Source organism: Pseudophryne corroboree, chromosome 1 (assembly GCF_028390025.1).
Source record: "Pseudophryne corroboree isolate aPseCor3 chromosome 1, aPseCor3.hap2, whole genome shotgun sequence".
Taxonomy (NCBI): domain Eukaryota; kingdom Metazoa; phylum Chordata; class Amphibia; order Anura; family Myobatrachidae; genus Pseudophryne; species Pseudophryne corroboree.
Window position 1 is genome coordinate 808,162,693 of NC_086444.1, and position 24,802 is coordinate 808,187,494.

Genomic DNA, 24,802 nt, shown 5'->3' on the forward strand with positions numbered 1-24,802 from the left:
TTGTATAATATTGTAAGCATGCAAAATGTTAAGCTATCATCTCATCATTACATGTTTATATGTAAAGTATGCACATTTATTTGAGAGAAGGCAGTCAGAGAATATGGTTTGGAGCGGAAAATAAAATTTTTGTTTCAGCAACTAGCCTTAAACTACAGGTCCTCCGTTATCTTGGCTGACTGAGGCGTTAGTTGCGATCAGGCATACGCAGCGTGCCTGGGCACAAGGAGGCGCGCCTAGTCGAAGGGAGGCACACACAGCGTTTGGCGTTACCTTTGAGTGTAATACCTAAGATCATCCATCAGATGTCGCTTTTTAAAATCACCAATGCGCATGTGTGTGGTCTCCATTAAAATACAATACTGAACTACAACGCAAGAACTACTTTACTGGTGCGTCTCTCTACGCTACTTTATGCTACAGTATTTCATACAGTATATACAGTACAGATGCAAATAGTACAGCATATACAGATGCAAATGAACGTGTTACAGATACAGATACAGTATGGCCTATTGATGTTAGGGATATGTGAGCGTCCAAATCCCGTCGTATTAAGTATAATGGGGAGTGATAAAAGCTCCTCCCTAAGTTCCTGGATGCCAAATCACTGTGTGTATAGTTTATACAGACGCAAGTGAACGTGTTAAAACACTTGTGTATGTAGATGCAACTAATGTGTGGAAGGAATAATGTAGCTCATTGACTTTACAATATGTACAGTGCACTAAATAAGCGTCCGAGTCCCCTAACGGCATAAACGAACACCAATGGGAAGGAATCGCTCTTTGCAGTACTTTTACACATGAACTTGTGAATCTTCCATGCAGTGTCGTGGGCTAGCGATGAATGCCCCCACCTGCCACGCTGAGAGTCCCGGGTTCGATTCCCAAAGTGCCAATCTTTTTTTTTTTTTTTTTTTTTTGTGTTCCCATGACATTCACTTTATTATTATTATTTTTTTCTGTGTAGCTTTTATCTCTCTCCGTTATACTTAGATTACAATGGAGAGAGATAAACCATCCTCCCTAAGTTCCTGGCTGCCAAATCACCGTCCTTAGTATCTCTGTACAGTATGTTCTATTAGGGTACTAATTAGCTGTTCATGCGAGATGTAGTTTTAAAAGGTTAAAATTCAGTGCTACGGTGTAAATATAAGGTGATTTCTTCTTGGGGCTCCAAAATATGTTATGGTGCCAATGCCCTTTGTTTTAAAATGATGACAAACATTTTTTTGTGTGAAGAGCGCTCCAGTAGCCTGTATACAGATGGCAATGTCCTATTTTCCATCACTTTTATCCATCCATTTCTCTTAACCTACTGTCACATCAAAGAATGCTGTAATCCCTGTAAAAGCCACTTTACAGTAAAAGAAATGAGTGCAGATGCACAGAAGCTCCTAATCCATATTGATTTTATGCTGACATAGTAAAGCTCTTCAAACACTTCATTCCTCCCCCTGTGTGAGTGTCAGGGAGTAGGCGCCCTCCCTATGGCTCTGTGACATGGAATACTTATTATATATAGCAATATTCCTACATATATAAAGCAAATCTAGAAGTACTTTTATTAATTGACGATGTGTTTGGCAATTTGGTACAAATATGTTAACAAATAATTTTGTTAGACGAAGGGATATGGATATATATATGTATGTGTGTGTGTGTATATATATATATATATATATATATATATATATACACAAACAGAGAACCCAGCACTCACCAAAGTAAACTCACTTATCCTCAACAATTCAATAAATAGTCTTAAGACTCTGTGATAGTGTAGGACCTGTATGAAGGTGGGGTACCTTGAATTGGTATACAGGCTTCCGTGCATTGGCCAATCCACCAACTAAACCCCCATCATTTATTTATTGAATTGTTGAGGATAAGTGAGTTTACTTTGGTGAGTGCTGGGTTCTCTGTTTGTATTTATTAGAGCGATGTGGTCATGGGCTACATGCACCCTGCCCTGTGAGTGGGTAAGTACAGCTGTGTACCCCGCTTCTGTGGTGGAGAGTGCAGTGTTACATGCACCCCACCCTGTGAGTGGTAAGTGCATAGCTGTGCCCCGCTTCTGGTGCGGTGAGTGCTGTGGTTTTTTTCTCTGTGTGTGTGTATGTATATATATATATATATATATATATATATATATATATATATATAAAATGTGCGTGTGTATTAATATAGATATATATACATACATACATACATACATACGTGGAAGGCGGGGCACTCAGAGGCTTTCACATTTCCAAAACGTGTTTATTGTGGGTCAACATTTCGGGAGCCGAACTCCCTTCTAAAGAACACAGCAAACAAGTGTGCAAAACAACATTTAAATAACTTACCTCCCCCGGGCCCGCCAACCACAGCCGACAGCGTCCCGTTCCACGGCACCCGCACTTCCGGATGCGGCATACCCCGCCCCTCGGGGTGATGTCATTCCGTGAACAGGCATCGCGCCCGCTGCGGATGTAAACACAGGGTTTAACAAGCGTTGCCATGGGGATGCACAAGCATGACATAAACATAACAAACATTAAACACTACTGTGCTAAAAACGTCCACTAAGTGGATGTCAGTGATTTAAGTTAAAACCGATATTTAAAAAATGTGAGTACCCAAATAAATATTGCGTGTGATATGTAAGTGTCAGTAAGTGCTGGTGCACATGACCATCAAAGTGTATATGCCTTCCCTAAAATCATGTTAAGAAAATTGGTGAAGAACAACCTTATATAACATTGCTTATATCGGCACGGTGACTGGATTCCAGATGATTAAGTGGACACTAAAGTTAAAAATACCACAGATGTAATTAGAAAACTGGTTCCCCTATCTCAAGCCAGACTGAATTATCTATGTTATGTAACTTATATTGGGGCTGCCGTTTAGGACCCCATAACTAATATAGAGAAGCTGGACTACTATATATGTGGACAGTATTGTCCATGATCTATAAAAAGCAACTTAGATTAAGATGTTCGTTAAGGCCCTGCAGCTGGATCGTATCCAATCTGTGTATCCAGCGGGACTCTAGTTGCAATAAGTTGTTTCTGCCTAGTACCTCCTCGCAATGTAGCTGAAATCTGCTGCAATGTAGCTGGAATTACATTGCGAGGAGGTAATAGGCACTTGATGATAAATGCACTAATTAATGCACTTTATAAACAATACACAACACAAATCATAGTTTATCAGGGAAGAAAAAGAATGTTGAAGTCAACAGAGTACTTTTACAAATATGTCCTAGAAAATTAAGACTGGATAGCTCTGGATATGAAACGCACTTAAAATTATTCAGGAGTCACTATTATTAACAAGTGCTAATGGGTTGCAGCCCATTTAAAATGTATTTGAACTAATTACAACCAAAGCCTATATTTTATTAATAGTTATTTTACAAAATCTACTATTACACACATCTTTCATTGCCATCCTTCTTTTTCTTGATTAACAGTGTCCGATTTCTCCTATTGATCTCATATCTCCTTTTATTCCCTTCCTTGTAACTCTTGATTTGTTAGTATAATTTCTCCAATTGACCCATACATTTACCCTCACCCCCTTCCTCCACACTTATTTACACAGAATAATCTGCTGGCACGCCACTGCTCGCTGCTCTGGTGCCACTCAGACAAGAAGCGGGGAGAAGTTAACTCCCTCACTTTCTGACCATGGCATTCAGTCTGACGTTTCAGCTTTCTAGGGAGATTAGGCTCCTGCATTCAAAGAAAATACATGAAGCCAAGAACATTCTGGCAAGGACAGCAGCATAGTGTGTACCACAGCTCTAGATGCGATTTTCGCATGGCTTCCCTGTACAGCCGGCCTTGTGATATGGATGGCCATGCTGAAAACCGTCACTGGTCTGTGGTCTTGACTGTTCTCTGGCATTGGCAAATAACCTTACTTGTTACCATTTGGCTGATAAGCTAAGTCTCCATCCTATTTTGTGCCATTGCAGTATTTAGGTAAAAATGTTATACCGCCCAAGGCACTCACACAATAACACAACATATGAGATATATTCTATTATGCTTGGTACAAACTAGACCAGTGGTAGCCATCCCTGGCCCTCAAGAGCTACCAACAGTTCACGTTGCCCAGCTCACCTGACAGGTGCACAGGTGCAGTCATTACTCACTGACTCATTTTAAAATATCCACAGATTAAGCTAATTACTAAACTTGTGAAACCTGGAATACGTTAACTGTTGGTAGCTCTAGAGGACCAGGGTTGGCTACCCCTGCACTAGACCATTTATTTTTCTTACAGCTAACGAGTGATATTGTACCAACCAGTACATCTGTGAATGTCGCCTTTCGCAGATATATTGGTGTGATATATCATACAGATAATTGTTCACATCTTATTGTGTGTACAGACTACCAAACAACTGCATATTATGTTGGCCGCAGGATCTTTTGGAAATTACAACACAACTGGCTGAGAATATTTAAATGGGTTTTGCTGGGCAGATATATCGTGCAGCTGATTGGTAAGTCTGCATACACTATGGGCCTGCTACAGATATAAATGCATTTCATATACAGTAGTGGCTGTGTCTTTTGAAGAGAGTGGGGGAAAATTAACCTTGGACTGTCCCAGAATGGTTTTGCAAGTTTCACTCCTCTCGCACGGATAGTTTGCTGTCATGCACCTTTCAAAGTTGTTGTTTTTCCCTGTGCGTCATAAAAATGCTTAGTTAAAAAGTACAGCAATGTGTTAACTTAAAATTAGCTTGAACAAAACGGCCATTGAAGGTTTCATATGCTAACTGAGGCATATGGGGCAGATTGTATGTCACACCCACAAGATTTAGTGACGATCGTGATGATGTGATCATGGTGAATGTCCTGAAAGGCCTTGCATATCAAAAACAAATGAATATGTGGAAAAAAATTGAGAACATTGTTCGAAATGACCGTCAACTACACATCCAAATGATACCAGAAATGATAAACATCGACAAAGAAACTGTTAGGCAAGTTTTGCATCAAGATCTTTACAAAAGTTTGCTAAGATGGTTCCAAGGCTTCTCATTGCCGAGCAGAAAGAAAATCGAAAAAGCAAATTTGTACAGACATTTTGGAATAAATTCAAGAGGGTTTACATTTTTTTAGATAAGTTATTACCTGTGATGATATATGGATCTTCCATTATCATCCTGAGACAAAACGCCAGTCCGTGCACCATCATCAAGAATAAAGAAAGCACGTCGAAGTAAATCCAAATTCAAAGCCATGTTAATTGTTTTCTTCGCAATCAAGGGTGTTTTTTTGTCAGACTGTGTACCAGAAGGCTCAGTAATGAATTAACATTGATACAAAAATGTTCTAGAAACTTTGCGGGAAAGAATCAGAAGAGGCCATAGTTGTGGAAAAAATGGTTTCCTCCTCCATCCGTACAATGCACCAACCCACACAGCTCTTGCTGTGAAGCAGTTTTCGCCAAGAAACAGATTGCAGTTCTAAAACACTTTCCATACTCTCCACACCTAGCCCTATGACTTTTTTTTATTTTCCCTAAAGTCAAATTTTGTACTTAAGGTAACCCGTTTTGAATCAGTTATTGAGGTAAAGAAGAAAGTATTACTTAGCTGTTGAGACAACTGACATGTAGGCCAAATTGTATTAAGCCTTAACAAGAGATAAAGTGGAGATGGATAAAGTGATCAGCTTCCTAACTGCCATGTCACAGGCTGCGTTTGAAAAATAACAGTTAGGAGCTGGTTTGCTGGTCATTTATCTTTCTTTATCTTTCTCCACTTTTTCTCTTGTTAAGGCTTAATACATTTGGGCCATAATGAGCTATGGCTTTGGCCAATGTAAAATAAAAATGCTGTAGTGTGTAGATGCAGACGTTGAGTACATAGGGGTATATGCAATTGCAGTCGAATTCCGGCTGGAATTCAACCGTTTTTAAATTTGACACAATTCGACAGTCACATACCCTCCCGCCGGGACCCAAATTCAACATATTCAATAAAAAACGGATTTGACAGTCCCGCTGTCGAAAAACGGACCAATTGACGATAGTATGCGTCCTGGATTCGACTTCATGGACGGCACAAAAGTGTGTAAAAAATCCGGAAAAAAATGCATGGGGTCCCCCCTCCTAAGCATAACCAGCCTCAGGCTCTTTGAGCCGGTCCTGGTTGTAAAAATACGGGGGGGGGGGGGGGGGGGGGAATGACAGGGGATCCCCCGTATTTTCACAACCAGCACCGGGCTCTGCGTCCGGTCCTGGTGCCAAAAATACAGGGGACAAAAAACGTAGGGGTCCCCCGTAATTTTAACACCAGCACCGGGCTCCACTAATCAGAAAGATAATGCCATAGCCGGGAGCCTGAGGCTGGTTATGCTTAGGAGGGGGGACCCCACGCATTTTTTTTCAGGATTTTTAACCCATTCCCACCCCTTCCCACTGAAAAACATGCTCTGATCTCTCCATATTATTTTAGTCAGTAAAAAAATATATATATTCTTTAAAAAATATATAAATACTACTTGTGGCTCCTAATTGACAAACCAAGTACATAATCCCTTCTAATATAAATAGATATGCTATTAGCAATTCAAAAAAACACACAAAAAACATGTTTTTAAAATTTTTTATTAGATCCCGCCAGCAAAATGAGGCGGACTGAAATTGACGAAATGACTGTCGAAAAGCACTGTTGTCGAATCGACATTCTTCAATTGAATATACTTTTGTCGAAAAGCCGCATTTTTTACCATTGCAGACATGTCGAATTTGACTACTGTCGAATTGCAAAAAGTCGAATTTGAAACGCCCGTTTTTTTGTCGAAAAGTACTGTATTGCATTGTCAAATAATTTTTTTGTGTCGAAAATGCCCCGTTTTGACATTTGCGGCAATTCGACCGCAATTGCATATACCCCATAGAGGGGAAACTTAGTATTGTTTTTTTTTAATAGCTGCACCTCGTACATTGATGCCTCCTGATGGCTTTTGTGATCCGCTGCTGCATCCAAAGACACAACATCGGATTACTGTGGATGAACATCGGCCATCTGAGTAACCCTTTGGTTACTCAGCTTTGGTGGGAAATTCACTCTGCCGGGGCCAGGAAATCTGTGCCAGCAGTGTGTGGAAATCTGTGCTAGCCTAGTGTGTCCTCGCCCCGGTCACCCAACGTGGGCATACGCACAGTGCGATATCGCTAGCGATATTGCACAGTGATGTCATGCCACGGCCGGGCTGTCCGTGCAGCTTTGGACGATGGTTGCAAATTGAGCTGCCAGGTAACAGCAGGCCCTGATAACGATGCGCGGGGCTGTGCATTGTTCGTTTACTGTGTACACACTGGGCGGTATAGTAAAGGAAGAGTCAAAATGAGCGAAGTCATTTACTATATCGACTAGTGTTTACGGGCCTTTAGTTATCTTTTTTTCCAATTTTACTAGCAGGTGATCTGATACATTTTAATAGTGGCAGGACTGTAGATGTGGTCAGCTATATGTGTACTGTGAGATGTTTGCTGAGTGTGTATTGTGACCAAGCTGAGGCTAGACACGGCAAAATCTAGTGGAACAAGTACATAAATAAAATCATGGTAAGCCGGACGCTGCTTGCCCTTAGGGAAATAATTCAAACATTTGGTTGTCTTTTTCAAATGTAATTTATTTAAAAAAGGCAGTTTACATTATGTACACATATATGGTTTGTCTGTTCTCATTGTTAAACTTTGTTATATGATTTTTTTTTTAGGTGGGGGTCGTTGCTTTAATATGGGGAGCAGTGTTGATATTTTAAAATATTCTCAGTACTGCATTAACACTCTAGAAAGTTAAAGTCGCATATTATTTACTGAGCTCTAATTTTGTTTTGAAAGCTTGTCTATTGTGGTATTGTTCCAAACATTTTCAGATTGTTTACTATTGTTAACTCTCTAATTCCATTTATATATAAATGATCTAAATCCACAAAAATGTCTAGCTTCTAAAGAGTAGGATTGGTGCAGAGCTTTTTGTTTCTCTGCCATGCATGTCTCTTTCATCAGCTGAAGTCAAATGTCAGTATGTTTCATAGAGAGATATTTATTAGACCTTCTAAGGTTGCACTGGGTTATTTCCAACAACTTTATAGAACGTACTAGATAAAGAATGATGGCTAGAATTTGATTGGTTGCTATGTGCAACAGCACCTATCCTCTTTAGAGGTTGGATAAACTTTCTCCATGGAAACACAGGACTGTGGGGCAGATGTATTAAGCCTGGAGAAGTGATAAAGCAGTGATAACTGCAAGGTGATAACGCACACCAGCCAATCATTGCGCTTTGAGAAATGACAGTTAGGAGCTGATTGGCTGGTGCGTTATCACATTCCACTTATCACTGCTTTATCACTTCTCCAGGCTTAATACATCTGCCACACAGTGTAACTGGTCATACAGTTACTTATTTATTTATTTTCCTAGGTGGTGTTATCAACTTATCTGTGCCCATCGTGCTGACTGCAACCAATGACGAAAAGCAAAGACTTGATGGCTGCACCGCATTTGCCTTGGTTTATGAAGGGAAGCGGGTGGCTATTTTACGTCACCCAGAGTTCTATGAGCACAGAAAGGAGGAGCGATGTGCCAGGCAGTGGGGAACGACCTGCAAGGATCACCCTTACATTAAGGTCTGACTGGAAAGATTATATATTTCTTGTGTTTCATCTCTTAAACTGTATTAAAACAAAAGTTATGCATGACTATAAAACATTCTTCAGTCTACAACTGATGCAGTTGCAATATCTGCAAGTTGCCAAAATTACATCCTGCATGTTAAATGTACATATTGCTATCAATAGTATTGCTCTGGGATTATGGGGGTCATTCAGAGTTGATCGTATCCCTGCAAAATTTTGCAGGGCTACGATCAGGAACTCAGACATGCGGGGAGGACGCCCAGCACAGGGCTAGTACGCCCGCATACAGGCCCGAAACCCCCCCTCCTGCAGAAGTGCAAAAGCATCGCACAGCGACTATGCTTTTGCAATTCAGGAGTAGCTCCCGGCCAGTGCAGCTTTTGCCTGCTGGTCGGGAGCTACTCATTGCTACCCGTCTCGCAGCGGCTGCGTGTGATGTCACGCAGCTGCTGCGGGCCGCGCCCACGAAACGGCGGCCCCCTCCCGCCCAGCGACTGCCTCTGCCTGTCAATCAGGCAGAGGAGATCGCTTTGGAACAACAGGCTTCGGCTGTATCGTATGCGCTGACGCACTGCGGCGCCGGCGCATGCGCACGTCTTGCCTGTTCGCTGCGATGAACAGCAGCAAGCGAACAGGTCCGAATCACCCCCTATATCTGTTGTACAACATGTCCCACCTGTATTAGGTTAATTGTATTTTTACTAGCAGGCAAGGTGCGTTCACAAAAAGCATCCCAAACGTGTGATCTATTAATGTGATTCCTGTTAGAGTTAAATTTTTTCTCCTACCAGAAAATAAGTTTTTTTTGCCTTTTACTAGACCTTTCTGTGATTTGACTTTTGATGGCTTTGCTGCAGATGGTGATGGAGAGTGGAGAATGGCTGGTGGGAGGAGACCTGCAAGTCCTGGACCGTATTTATTGGGGTGATGGATTAGATCAGTACAGACTTACTCCAGCTGAACTGAAACAAAAGTTTAAAGACCTGAACGCCGGTAAGTTTTTATAGAGGGTTTTTATTTCTGTATTTTATATGATGCCAAGAAAAGGACATGAAAGAAGTTTATAATTAGAAATGTGTTAACCTTACTTTTTTGACTGGTACAATAAAATACATAGTGACTACTAATGATGTATTTCTGGCTGGGATATATGTACATTTTTAGTTTTGAAAAAATGTATTTTAAAAGAAAATATTTGTGGCTGCTTTAAAACAAAAGAAACTTCAGGAAAATCTTTATATTTTTATTGCTTTAAATACCTATTATTAGGAACATATGTTATCACATAAAGCAGGACAACATAAGCGCTCTTCCCCATTTTAAGCTGTACCTGGTTCTGTGAATTGTGCTGGGTATACAGGAACCCATGTTAGTATGAAAAGTGGGATGAATCCACATTTTTCCCTTGTAAGGATATTTTTATTTACACCTGGGTAGGAAACAAATATGGCAAAAATAATCCATACACATTTTAAATGTGAGATTTGTTCAAATATTGTAGAATGCATGAATTTCTATTGAAAAATAATGCATTCTGCATAAAATACAATTCCGCTACAAAATGTAGAAACCATAAGCCTACCTGGGATCGGTATGGTGTCCTGCCGCACGGGATGCCAATGGTCAGTATACCGACATAGGCATCCTGAGCAGTGGAATGCCAGCAGGGGGGCGAGCGCCACAGGTTCTATTCTCCCTCTATGGGTGTCGTGGACACTCATAGAGGGGTAATCACCTACCTCGCCGGTATGGTGGCCCAGTCGGGGTCCCGGCGTCAGTATTGTGACAGCTGGGATCCTTACGAGCGGTATGCTGACTGCATACTGTGTACTTATGTATAACAACTTTGAAGTAAGTATCACTATTGTTATTTGAGGTAGTGTTACACACATGATTTTACCTCTGTGTTTTTTATAAGCTGTACTTATGAAATAATGGGTTCTGCCTAGGTGTTTCATGCAACAGATTTTCTTTTTGTTCTGACACACATGGGTGACAATGATTATATACATTAATAAACCTATGGTGAATCTTTGACTGGCAGTGCTAAAAGCATTAACAAAAGGGTTTCATTAATCCTATTTTCTCTAACGTCCTAAGTGGATGCTGGGGACTCCGTAAGGACCATGGGGATTAGCGGCTCCGCAGGAGACTGGGCACAACTAAAGAAAGCTTTAGGACTACCTGGTGTGCACTGACTCCTCCCACTAAGACCCTCCTCCAGACCTCAGTTAGATTCTTGTGCCCGGCTGAGCTGGATGCACACTAGGGGCTCTCCTGAGCACCTAGAAAGAAAGTATATTTAGGTTTTTTATTTTCAGTGAGATCTGCTGGCAACAGACTCACTGCAGCGAGGGACTAAGGGGGGAAGAAGCGAACCTACCTAACAGGTGGTTGTTTGGGCTTCTTAGGCTACTGGACACCATTAGCTCCAGAGGGATCGACCGCAGGACCCGACCTTGGTGTTCGTTCCGGGAGCCGCGCCGCCGTCCCCCTTACAGAGCCAGAAGCACGAAGAGGTCCGGAAAATCGGCGGCAGAAGACTTCGGTCTTCACCAAGGTAGCGCACAGCACTGCAGCTGTGCGCCATTGCTCCTCATGTACACCTCACACTTCGGTCACTGATGGGTGCAGGGCGCTGGGGGGGGGGCGCCCTGAGGGCAATAAATAACACCTTGGCTGGCAAATATACGCCATTTTCTCTTCACAGTGCAGCTGGAAGACAGCTCCCCAGGCTCTCCCCTGTAGTTTTCAGGCTCAAAGGGTTAAAAAGAGAGGGGGGGCACTAAATTTAGGCGCAATATATGTATACAAGCAGCTATTTGGGGAAAAATCACTCAGTTATAGTGTTAATCCCTGCATTATATAGCGCTCTGGTGTGTGCTGGCATACTCTCTCTCGGTCTCCCCAAAGGACTTTGTGGGGTCCTGTCCTCAGTCAGAGCATTCCCTGTGTGTGTGTGCGGTGTGTTGGTACGGCTGTGTCGACATGTTGGATGAGGAAGGTTACGTGGAGGCGGAGCAGAGGCCGATAAATGGGATGTCGCCCCCTGTGGAGCCGACACCAGAGTGGATGGATAGGTGGAAGGTATTAACCGACAGTGTCAACTCCTTACATAAAAGGCTGGATGACGTAACAGCTGTGGGACAGCCGGCTTCTCAGCCGCGTCTGCCCAGGCGTCTCAAAGGCCATCAGGGGCTCAAACAACGCCCGTTACCTCAGATGGCGGACACAGATGTCGACACGGAGTCTGACTCCAGTGTCGACGAGGTTGAGACATATACACAATCCACTAGGAACATCCGTTACATGATCTCGGCAATGAAAAAATGTGTTACGCATTTTCTGACATGAACCCAAGTACCACATAAAAGGGGTTTTATTTTTGGGGAGAAAAAGCAGCCAGTGTTTTGTTCCCCCATCAGATGAATGAATGAAGTGTGTAAAGAAGCGTGGTTTCCCCCGATAAGAAACTGGTAATTTCTAAAAAGTTACTGATGGCGTACCCTTTCCCGCCAGAGGATAGGTCACGTTGGGAGATATCCCTTAGGGTGGATAAGGCGCTCACACGTTTGTCAAAAGGTGGCACTGCCGTCTTAGGATACGGCCACTTTGAAGGAACCTGCTGATAAAAAGCAGGAGGCGATCCTGAAGTCTGTATTTACACACTCAGGTTATATACTGAAACCTGCAGTTGCCTCAGCATAAATAGTGCTGCTGCAGCGTGGTCTGACACCCTGTCAGATAATATTAATACGCTAAGACAGGGATAATATTTTGCTAACATTGAGCATATTTAAGACGTTGTCTTTATATAAAGGATGCACAGAGGGATATTTGCCAGCTGGCATCCAGAATTAATGCAATGTCCATTCTGCCAGGAGGGTAGTAGAAACCCGGCAGTGGACAGGTGATGCTGCATGTAAAAGACACATGGAGATTCTGCCTTATAAGGGTGAGGAATTGTTTGGGGATGGTCTCTGAACCTCGTATCCACAGCAACAGCTGGGAAGAAAATTTTTTACCTCAGGTTTCCTCACAAAAAAGTCTAAGATAGCACCGTATTTTCAGGTACAGTCCTTTCGGCTTCAGAAAAGCAAGCGGGTCAAAGGCGCTTCCTTTCTGCACAGAGACAAGGGAAGAAGGAAAAAGCTGCACCAGTCAGCCAGTTCCAGGATCAAATATCTTCCCTCGCTTCCTCTGAGTCCACCGCATGACGCTGGGGCTCCACAGGTGGAGACAGGTGCGGTGGGGGCGCGTCTCGGGAACTGCAGGGATCAGTGGGCTTGCCCACAGGTGGATCCCTAGGTTCTGCAAGTAGTATCACAGGGATACAGGCTGGAGTTCGAGACGACTCCCCCTCGCCGTTGCCTCACATCAGCCTTGCCTGCTGCCCTCGGAGAAAGGTAGTACTGGCGGCAATTCACAAGCTGTACTTCCAGCAGGTGAAAGCAAGGTACCCCTCCTTCAACAAGCCGGGGTTACTATTCCAAAATGTTGTGGTACCGAAACCAGACGGTTCGGTGAGATCCATTCTAAAATTGAAATCCTTGAACACTTATATACGAAGGTTCAAGTTCAAAATGGAATCGCTCAGGGCGATTATTGCAAGCCTGGAAAATTTCAGGGTATCACTGGACATCAAGGATACTTACCTGCATGTCCCTATTTATCCTCGTCACCAGGTGTACCTCAAAATTGTGGTACAGGATTGTCATTACCAATTCCAGACGTTGCCGTTGGTCTGTCCCCGGCACCGAGGGTATTTACCAAGGTAATGGCCGAAGTACTTATCCCGTACTTGGACGATCTCCTTATAAAGGCGAGGTCCAGGGAGCAGTTGTTCGTCGGAGTAGCACTATCTCGGGAAGTGCTACAACAGCACGGCTGAATTCTGAATATTCCAAAGTCGCAGCTGGTTCCTACGACGCGTCTACTGTTCCTGGGTATGGTTCTGGACACAGAACAGGATAAAAAGGGTTTCTCCCGGAGGAGAAGTCCAAGGAGTTGGCGTCTCTAGACGGAGACCTCCTAATACAAATACAGGTATCTGTGCATCTATGCACGCGAGCCTTAGGAAAGATGGTAGCTTCTTACGAAGAATTTCCATTCGCCAAGTACCATGCAAGGATCTTCCAGTGGGATCTGTTGGACAAGTGGTCCGGGTCGCATCCTCAGATGCATCGGCGGATAACCCTGTCTCCAAGGGCCAGGGTGTCGCTGTGGTGGTGACTGCAGAGTGCTCATCTTCTAGGGGGCCGCAGATTCGGCATACAGGACTGGGTCCTGGTGACCACGGATGCCAGCCTTCCAGGCTGGGGGGCAGTCACACAGGGAAGAAACTTCCAAGGCCTATGGAAAAGTCAGGAGACTTCCCTACACATAAATGTTCTGGAACTATGGGCCATTTACAATGCCCTAAGTCAGGCTAGAACCCTGCTTCAACACCGGCCGGTGCTGATCCAGTCAGACAACATCACGGCGGTCGCTCATGTAAACCGACAGGGCGGCACAAGAAGCAGGATGGCGATGGCAGAAGCCACAAGGATTCTCCGATGGGCGGAAAATCATGTGTTAGCACCGTCAGCAGTGTTCATTCCCGGAGTGGACAACTGAGAAGCAGACTTTCTCAGCAGACACGACCTCCACCTGAGAGAGTGGGGACTTCATCCAGAAGTCTTCCAAATGATTGTACACCGTGGGGAAAGGCCACAGGTGGACAGGATGGCGTCCCGCCTCAACAGAAAGCTACAAAGATATTGCGCCAGGTCAAGGGACCCTCAGGCGATAGCTGTGGACGCTCTGGTAACACCGTGGGTGTACCAGTCGGTGTATGTGTTCCCTTCTCTGCCTCTCATACCCAGGGTAATGAGAATAATAAGAAGGAGAGGAGTAAGAACTATACTCATTGTTCCGGGTGGCCAAGAAGAGCTTGGTGCCCAGAACTCCAAGAAATGATCTCAGAGGACCCATGGCCTCTGCCGCTCAGACAGGACCTGCTGCAGCAGGGGGCCTGTCTGTTCCAAGACGTACCGTGGCTGCGTTTGACGGCATGGCGGTTGAACGCCGGATCCTGAAGGAAAAGGGCATTCCGGAGGAAGTTATCCCTACGCTATTTAAAGCTAGGAAAGAAGTGAACGCAAACCATTATCACCGCATATGGCGGAAATATGTTGCGTGCTGTGAGGCCAGTAAGGCCCCAAAGGAGGAATTTCAGCTAGGTCGATTTCTGCACTTCCTACAAGTCAGAGGTGACTATGGGCCTAAAATTGGGTTCCATTAAGGTCCAGATATCGGCTCTATCGATTTTCTTCCAAAATAGAACTGGCTTCACTGCCTGAAGTTCAGACTTTTGTTAAGGGAGTGCTGCATAGCCAGCCCCCGTTTGTGCCTCCAGTGGCACCGTGGGATCTCAACGTAGTGTTGGATTTCCTGAAGTCGCATTGAGTTGAGCCACTTAAATCCGTGGAGCTACAATACATCACGTGGAAAGTGGTCATGCTGTGGGCCTTGGCGTCGGCCAGGCGTGTATCAGAATTGGCGGCTTTGTTAAAAGCCCTTATCTGTATTTTATATGGATAAGGCGGAATTGAGGATTCGTTCCCAATTCCTTCCTCAGGTGGTAGCAGTTTTTCATGTGAACCAACCTATTGTGGTGCCTGCGGCTACTTGGGACTTGGAGGATTCCAAGTTTCTGGACGTAGTCAGGGCCCTGAAAAGTATATGTTTCCAGGACGGCTGGAGTCAGGAAAACTGACTCGCTATTTATCCTGTATGCACCCAACAAGCTGGGTGCTCCTGCTTCTATGCAGACTATTGATCGCTGGATCTGTAGCACGATTCAACTTGCACATTCTGCGGCTGGAATGCCGCACCCTAAATCTGTGAAGCCCATTCCATGAGGAAAGTGGGCTCTTCTTGGGCGGCTGCCCGAGGGGTCTCGGCTTTACAAATTTGCCGAGCTGTTACTTGGTCGGGTTAAAACACTCTTGCAAGAGTCTACAAGTTTGATACCCTGGCTGAGGAGGACCTAGAGTTTGCTCATTCGGTGCTGCAGAGTCATCCGCACTCTCCCGCCCTTTTGGGAGCTTTGGTATAATCCCCATGGTCCTTACGGAGTCCCCAGCATCCACTTAGGACGTTAGAGAAAATAAGATTTTACTCACCGGTAAATCTATTTCTCGTAGTCCGTAGTGGATACTGGGCGCCCATCCCAAGTGCGGATTGTCTGCAATACTTGTATATAGTTATTGCCTAACTAAAGGGTTATTGTTGAGCCATCTGTTGAGAGGCTCAGTTGTTATCATACTGTTAACTGGGTATAGTATCACGAGTTATACGGTGTGATTGGTGTGGCTGGTATGAGTCTTACCCGGGATTCAAAATCCTTCCTTATTGTGTCAGCTCTTCCGGGCACAGTATCCTAACTGAGGTCTGGAGGAGGGTCTTAGTGGGAGGAGCCAGTGCACACCAGGTAGTCCTAAAGCTTTCTTTAGTTGTGCCCAGTCTCCTGCGGAGCCGCTAATCCCCATGGTCCTTACGGAGTCCCCAGCATCCACTACGGACTACGAGAAATAGATTTACCGGTGAGTAAAATCTTATTTTTGTGCTTGATTGAGGCACATTTAAAAGTATGCTCAGCGTTATGTACCAATAGACACCATATGGGCCTGTGTATGAGTGGTACGATTAGAGCTCATCAGGCAGCAGAGAATGCTTGCGCAGATTGTGGCAGCTGCTTAATCCTTTATGCAAAGGTTTCAGTAGAAATAACTTGTACAAAAACCATTTAGGGCCTGATTCAAATAGCCGCAAACTCATTCATGTAAAATCCCATGTTACATTAATGTGTACTTTGCGGGATATTTTCATGAAGCGAGCTCCAGATACCCATGCAATGCAATTACAAGCTGCAAGTCGCCAGCGTAGTGGTTTTGTGATCTATGTGAAGTGCATGAAAGAGAAAACATTCTGAACTCCAAAAAGTGTGCAGTAATAAACCTTGGAAACATACTGTATAGCCAGCAAGTGTATTTCAGCAATTAAGTGTCTAGACCAGGGGTATTCATTATGTGTCCCTCCAGCTGCTGTCTAACACCACATCCCAGCATGCCCTGCCACAGTTAAGCTATTAGGGCATGCTGAAACTGGCAGGGTATGCAAGGATGTGTAGTTCCACAAAAGCTGGAAGGCCACTTATTGAATACCCCCAGTCTAGACTATTTTTAGGGTACAATATAGACAATGGAAGGAGAACCTGCACCAAGGATAATGTAATTAAATATTTCCAATAAGGGACCTTACAGATATGTATCACACACGGGGTGTCTTTGTATTAACACCTGAATTTAGTATTCTGTTGGTGCCACCCACTGATTCATGCATACTGTACAAATGGACCAAAGAAAAAGGGAATCCGTTACCAAGAGGGTACACTCAGTCCCTTTTTAATAGAATGTTTGGGGGTACACTGAAATGTAGTTATTTTTTTTTTCAGTGAATAAATATCTTTTTTTGTATTATTCTTATTACTTTTATAGTCCAAACTCTGGGGTATACTGGTCTCTGGCAGCTGATGCAGTGCCTCACCTGCCTATGTTTTGTGAACGTCTCACCAAATTTCCTTAGGCTCATATATATGTGTGTGTACATCTGGCTCTGGAACTAGCCAGTGCATTCTCAGCCATTTACCTCACTGCATGTCACTGGTATGTATGTATGTATGTGTGTGTATAAACTTGATGAAAAAAACAAAACACTTGCAACTCCAATGTATAAGTACAAAAATCACTACAACACCCGACATACATGTCCCACAGCATCATTTTTTTTACTTTTTTTTAGTTTTAGCGAAAATAACAGCAAAAATTACATGTCTCTTTATTGACTCCATCTTGCCTTCCCCACTTCTCTCTCTCTCTCTCTCTCTCTCTCTCTCTCTCTCTCTCTCGCACACACACTCTCTCTCTGCCCTCCCCCAACTGACAGCTCCCTTCCCGGCGGATCCTCCTCTCCTTCCATCCCGTCTCCCTAGCAGTGGAAGCTAGATAGGAGGATTGTGCCCTGGCTCCCAATGCTCATGCAAGAAGGAGATTGGACACACAATAGCAGATTAATATATAAATTGCCCTACAATGAACAGTTCTATATACTGTAGTTTAATTTAGCTAGAGTTACGCTAAGCAGACTCTAGATCATACTGATGCTCTGCATGAGGTCAACACAACTGGATTACAGTCCAGGTATGCAACCAGATTACAGTCCAGATTATAATTTTTCTAGACGATACATTTTATAAGAAGTAAAGTTTCTATTCTAAAGCATGCAAAACTATGAGGAGCCATTAGAAATAATGTGCATACAGAACTGCTGTAATGGGTTTTGTAGCTGTAATGCAAAGTTTTACCACATCACCAGTAATAATCCTTTAGTTTCTGCCTCACACCCTGTTACCATTAGCAAATGTATGTCCTTTCTACTTATGTTTCTTGTTTTGTTTATCGAACTAAAAATATCTGTCAAGTTTAGATTTTAGACGGCGCCTGGTATTTGTTTTTATACAGCATGTTATATATTTTCTGGTTTGTAAATTCTACATGAGAAAGAAATATGTCATATGTTTAAAGAAAAGTCCCCTGTCTCTGCATGCCTGCGATCAGATTTTTTTACCAAGTTTCCAAACTAGTTTCATTAATCACAAACCCCAAAACACTTTTCTTTCTCCAATTTCATAAAGGTTGTTTTTCCATGTAATTGTGGCAACAGTAAATTAGCAGGGAAATCCAACCAAAAAAGTGATGATTAGAGAAATTTTCCTTACATTGTGTGTACTTTTTTTGTTTTGTTTTTCATCTTTTTGTCAGAAATGACTTAATAATTTTTTTTTTTCCCTCTGTGCAGTATTTTTATAGAACTATAAATTGTGACTCGCAAACAAAATGGCTGGTTGCAGAAAGCTAGCAAATATACTTTCTGGACTGTTTTGCTTTGCAGCAAGAATTGACCAAGGAGTTCTGTAAAGTAGTGATGGCTAACAGGCAGCATGCGTCCCTCCGAGCGGTCAATTGCGGCCCCAACTCCCTTGTGTTTTTTTCCCCCCTGTTTTATTTGTTTAGCTTGTAAAGCTTGTTTTTCTCTTTATGGGGTAAATGTATGAAGCAGTAATAAGAGAGGAGAAGTGAGCCAGTGGAGAAGTTGCCCTGGCAACCAATCAGCATTGAAGTAACATTTATAATTTGCATACTATAAAATTATACAGAGCAGATGATTGGTTGTCATGGGCAGCTTCTCCACTGGCTCACTTCTCTTATCACTGCTTCATACATTTACCTCTTTGTCTTTCTTTTATTAAATGTATTGTTTTAAATTATTACTGAGATTAAGGGTAATATGCCACTCTTTTGTAGGTTAGGTGTTTATGCAGTGCGGCTCCTAAAGTATATTCTGCTTATCACAGGCGCTTGCTGTGACTGCTGAACTCTTTATATAGCTCACTATACTGTATATAACTGCTGTTCTCGGCGCTGCCTCTGCTTATACAGAGTTGTCCTCATACATGATTACCACAATTAAGCCCAAATTCCTTGTGGACGCACCAGGTACCAAACGTCTCTGCTTGTGCAAAGACTTCACAAGAGTGTACTGATAAACTTGATATGCAACACTTTTACATCAGTGTGACATAGTTAATGAGGTTGAAAAAAGACATTGTCCATTGAGTTCAACCTGTTTTACAAACTTTACACTAATCCGAATGTAACTATAGTTTACTATAATGACCCAGATGAAGTTTTTTGTTTTTAGTCTAGATAACACCGCTAATTCATGATTTTTCTAAAACATACTTTCTTTAAATGCAATATCCTTGTATATTTCTTTCAGTTAGGAATTTATCTAATTAATTTTTAAACTTATTGACTGAGTCCACCATAACTACCTTCTCTGACAGAGAATTCCAAATCTTTACTGCCCTTACTGTAAAGAAACCTTTCCTTCGTTGGGTATGGAATTTTCTTTCCTCTAATCTTGGGGTGTCCTGTGTAGAGATTTAGCAATAAACAAATTGCCTGGTAGATCTTTGTATTGGCCCTTTATATATTTGTAAATATTTAATAATGTCACCTCTAAGCTGCCTCTTTTCGAGTGTAAACATTTCTAACCGAGTAATCCTTGGATCGCCTCTGAACCCTTTCAACTTCCAAGATATATTTTCTCTTACATCCTAGAGTATACTGGGATCTATTTAGTACCGTGGGTATAGACTGGTCCACTAGGAGCCATGGGTACTATAAGAATTTGATAGTTTGGGCTGGCTCCTCCCTCTATGCCCCTCTTACCAGCCTTAGTTTAGAAAATGTGCCCGGAGGAGCCGGACACGCTGAAGGAAGTTCCTGAAGAGTTTTCTGCATGTATTTTCTATGTTTGTTGTTTTCAGGCAGGGCTGGTTGACACCAACCTGCCGGCTTCGTGGGACTTAGGGGGGGAAACGGCCCAACCTCTTGAAGGGTTAATGGTCCCGTTCCCCGCTGACAGGACACTGAGCTCCTGAGGGAACTATTCGCAAGCCCCACCACGGCGAGCGTACATTCCCGCAGCACGATGCCACCCCTAACAGAGCCAGAAGAATGAAGAGTGGCGAGTACTGAGCCAGCGTCCCAGTTAGCGGGGCGGTGGCCATTATGGTGGCACGAGGGTACGGAGACGCACGGCTTCTAAATGGGGCAGAATGCATCTCCAGACACAGTACACAACTGCGTCTTAGTACACTGTACACAGTACCCAGTCTGGCAACACAGCCTTAAAACGGTTTCTCTCCATTTTAAGCACCAGATTACTCAGCCAGTATAAAAAAAGCAGGAAGACCGCACAGCATTGAAGGGGCGGGGCTTCACTGAGAGGATCCAGCAGCTCACCAGCGCCATTTTCCTTCTGCAGTGGATACAGACGCTGACAGGACAGGGACATGCAGCTCCTCCGGCGTGACTCCAGATTACCTCAGCGATAGCAGGGGGGGAGCGACTATTAATGTACTACGTCCCCTAGCAGGGTACTTAGTCTGCAACCCGGCTAAGCTTGGCATTAGCGATAAGGGCGCGGTGGGGGCTGGCTCCAAACAACTCTGTCTCTCCCTGAAGGGCTCTTTGTGGGTTAATTGTGCTTAACCTTTTTGTGTGTGCTGTCACATTTACATTATGTCAGGCAAAGTGTGTGTTTCTTGTACAGCAGAGTGTCTCTCTTCACCAGAGGGCTCACTACTGGGTACTCGGGGTTCACAAGCTAGTATCTGACTCTGACGCTGATGGGTCAGACTTGGAGGAGGGTGAGGTAGACTTGGAGGGGGGGATGTGGCTCTGTCACTGGGAATAGAGGCTCTTATAGAAGCTATCAGAGATTTTCTGCATATTCCTGATAAGGTGTCAGAGGAGTGTGAGGAATCTTATTTTAATGTAAGGAAGTCGTCCTCGGTCACTTTTCCTGTGTCAAAGGAATTGAATACTTTGTTTGAAGAACCATGGGTTAATCCTGATAAGAAGTTTCAGTTCCCTAAAAGGTTGCTCTCATCTCTTCCTTTTCCTCTGGTGGACACATCAGTATCTAGGCTGTCACGTAAAAATGTATTGCCAGTTCCTGGTGCAGCCTCCCTAAAAGACACGGCTGATCGTAAAATTGAGACTACACTCAAATGTACACAGCTGCTGGGGTGGCCCAAAGATCCACTATTGCATGTGCATGGATCACTAAAGCCATTGCGAAGTGGTGAGGTAACCTAATTGAGGGAAAACTAACTGGAATTATTCAGAGCGCTTCTGTCCATATAGGAATTGACAACAATAATACTTTTAATACTTATAATTAAAATATTTATTAAACATCACACACGGCCGGTGTTGCATAATACATTCACATATAAAAAGAGAATTCTCTACAATCAATAGCAAGCAATCACATTAATACTATGTTAAAAAGATTCAGCTGTTTTACTTATTGTTTCTATTCTTACAACAATTGTTGCTATCTTCGAGTTTCCACTGTCCGAGTTTAAGAGACACTATAATAATGGTATATTGTAGCAATCCTCTGTTTAGAAAGATTATTAAATTTGTGTATCAACCACAACACACTTAGTGTCCACACTTAAAGTTCCAATGATTATCCAGTATACAGTCAGTGTATTATAAATGAAGCAGCCGAAAGTGACTTGATTGCACTCGTCACAATGATGCACAATATGACTTTCTCACCCAACTCGTGAGATCCTGAACACAAGGTATGTCCTCACTGGCCGTTACTATCAGACACAGCCAAAGGGTCCCCAGGTGAGCGCTCCAATTTCTCTGACGTCCTAGTGGATGCTGGGAACTCCGTAAGGACCATGGGGAATAGCAGCTCCGCAGGAGACTGGGCACAACTAAAGAAAGCTTTAGGACTACCTGGTGTGCACTGGCTCCTCCCTCTATGACCCTCCTCCAGACCTCAGTTAGAATTTTATGCCCGGCCGAGCTGGATGCACACTAGGGGCTCTCCTGAGCTCCTAGAAAAGAAAGTATATTTTAGGTTTTTTATTTTCAGTGAGATCTGCTGGCAACAGACTCACTGCTACGAGGGACTTAGGGGAGAGAAGCGGACCTACCTGCTTGCAGCTAGCTTGGGCTTCTTAGGCTACTGGACACCATTACCTCCAGAGGGATCGAACACAGGCCAAGCCTCGGTCGTCCGGTCCCGGAGCCGCGCCGCCGTCCCCCTTGCAGAGCCAGAAGCAAGAAGAACGTCCAGGAAATCGGCGGCAGAAGACTCCGGTCTTCATTAAGGTAGCGCACAGCACTGCAGCTGTGCGCCATTGCTCCCTGTGCACACCACATACTCCGGTCACTGATGGGTGCAGGGCGCTGGGGGGGGGGGCGCGCCCTGGGCAGCAATTAGAGTACCTTAAGAGTGGCAAATCACACATAATATAGCCTAATAAGCTATATATGTGTAAAATACCCCTGCCACATTATGATTATAAGAGCGGGAGAAAGTCCGCCGAAAAAGGGGCGGGGCTATCTCCCTCAGCACACTGGCGCCATTTTCTCTTCACAGTGCAGCTGGAAGACAGCTCCCCAGGCTCTCCCCTGTAGTTTTCAGGCTCAAAGGGTTAAAAAGAGAGGGGGGGCACTAAATTTAGGCGCAAATCTGTGTATTATAGCAGCTATAAGGGAAAAATCACTGTGGGTAGTGTGAATCCCTGCATTATATAGCGCTCTGGTGTGTGCTGGCATACTCTCTCTCTGTCTCCCCAAAGGACTTTGTGGGGTCCTGTCCTCAGTCAGAGTATTCCCTGTGTGTGTGCGGTGTGTCGGTACGGCTGTGTCGACATGTTTGATGAGGAGGCTTATGTGGAGGTGGAGCAGATGCCGATAAATGTGATGTCACCCCCTGCGGGGTCGACACCTGAGTGGATGGACATGTGGAAGGAATTACGTGACAGTGTCAACTCCTTACATAAAAGGTTTGACGACATAGCAGATGTGGGACAGCCGGCTTCTCAGCCCGTGCCTGCCCAGGTGTCTCAAAAGCCATCAGGGGCCCTAAAACGCCCACTACCTCAGATGGCAGACACAGATGTCGACACGGATACTGACTCCAGTGTCGACGACGATGAGACTACTGTACATTCCAATAGAGCCACCCGTTACATGATTACGGCAATAAAAAATGTGTTGCACATTTCTGATATTACCCCAGGTACCACAAAAAAGGGTATTATGTTTGGGGAGAAAAAAGCTTCCAGTGGTTTTTCCCCCATCTGATGAACTAAATGTGTGAAGAAGATAAAGCGCTCACACGTCTGTCAAAGAAGGTGGCACTACCGTCTCAGGACACGGCCGCCCGAGAGGAGCCTGCAGATAGAATGCAGGAGGCTATCCTGAAGTCTGTATATACACACTCAGGCATTATACTGAGACCAGCTATTGCTTCAGCATGAATGTGCAGTGCTGCAGCTGCGTGGTCAGATTCTCTGATCCTTAAGACAGGGACACTATATTGCTAACCATAGAGCATATTAAAGATGCAGTCTTATACATGAGAGATGCACAGAGGGATAATTGCCGACTGGCATCTAAAATAAACGCAATGTCCATTTCTGCCAGGAACTCGGCAGTGGACAGGTGATGCTGATTCTAAAAGGCACATGGAAGTTTTGCCTTACAAGGGTGAGGAGTTGTTTGGGGATGGTCTCTCGGACCTCGTTTCCACAGCTACAGCTGGGAAATCAACAGTTTGACTCATGTTCCCTCACAGCCAAAGAAAGCACCGTATTATCAGGTACAGTCCTTTCGGCCCCAGAAAGGCAAGCGGGTTAAAGGCGCGTCCTTTCTGCCCAGAGGCAGAGGTAGAGGGAAAAAGCTGCAGCATACAGCCAGTTCCCAGGAACAAAAGTCCTCCCCCGCTACCTCTAAGCCCACCGCATGACGCTGGGGCTCCACAGGCGGAGCCAGGTACGGTGGGGGCCCGTCTCAAGAATTTCAGCGACCAGTGGGCTCACTCACGGGTGGATCCCTGGATTCTACAGGTAGTATCTCAGGGGTACAAGCTGGAATTCGAGACGTCTCCCCCTTGCCGTTTCCTCAAATCTGCCTTGCCGACAGCTCCCTCAGACAGGGAGGCAGTGCTGGAGGCAATTCACAAGCTGTATTCACAGCAGGTGATAGTCAAGGTACCCCTTCTTCAACAGGGACGGGGTTACTATTCCACAATGTTTGTGGTACCGAAACCGGACGGTTCGGTGAGACCCATTTTAAATTTGAAATCCTTGAACACTTATATACGAAGGTTCAAGTTCAAAATGGAATCGCTCAGGGCGGTTATTGCAAGCCTGGACGAAGGGGATTACATGGTATCACTGGACATCAAGGATGCTTACCTGCATGTCCCCATTTACCCCCCTCACCAGGAAAACCTCAGATTTGTGGTACAGGACTGTCATTACCAATTCCAGACGTTGCCGTTTGGTCTGTCCACGGCACCGAGGGTATTTACCAAGGTAAGGGCAGAGATGATGATACTCCTTCGAAGGAAGGGAGTTATAATTATCCCGTACTTGGACGATCTCCTTATAAAGGCGAGGTCCAGGGAACAGTTGTTGATCGGAGTAGC

At 44.2% G+C, this 24,802-nt stretch overlaps 1 protein-coding gene across 2 annotated transcripts in view; it reads left to right on the top strand.

The window, feature by feature from the left end:
* The window catches only part of PAPSS1 (3'-phosphoadenosine 5'-phosphosulfate synthase 1), a 366,081-nt gene that overhangs the window by 226,761 nt on the left and 114,518 nt on the right, over nucleotides 1-24,802 (top strand). For both annotated transcript variants that reach the window (XR_010176283.1, XM_063919199.1), the window contains exons 8-9: nucleotides 8,451-8,656; nucleotides 9,523-9,658. Coding sequence is in view for 1 of the 2 variants with exons in the window: in XM_063919199.1 (XP_063775269.1) it covers nucleotides 8,451-8,656; nucleotides 9,523-9,658 (342 nt within the window). In the remaining variant the exon portion in view is untranslated. The remainder of the gene's footprint in view (nucleotides 1-8,450; nucleotides 8,657-9,522; nucleotides 9,659-24,802) is intronic.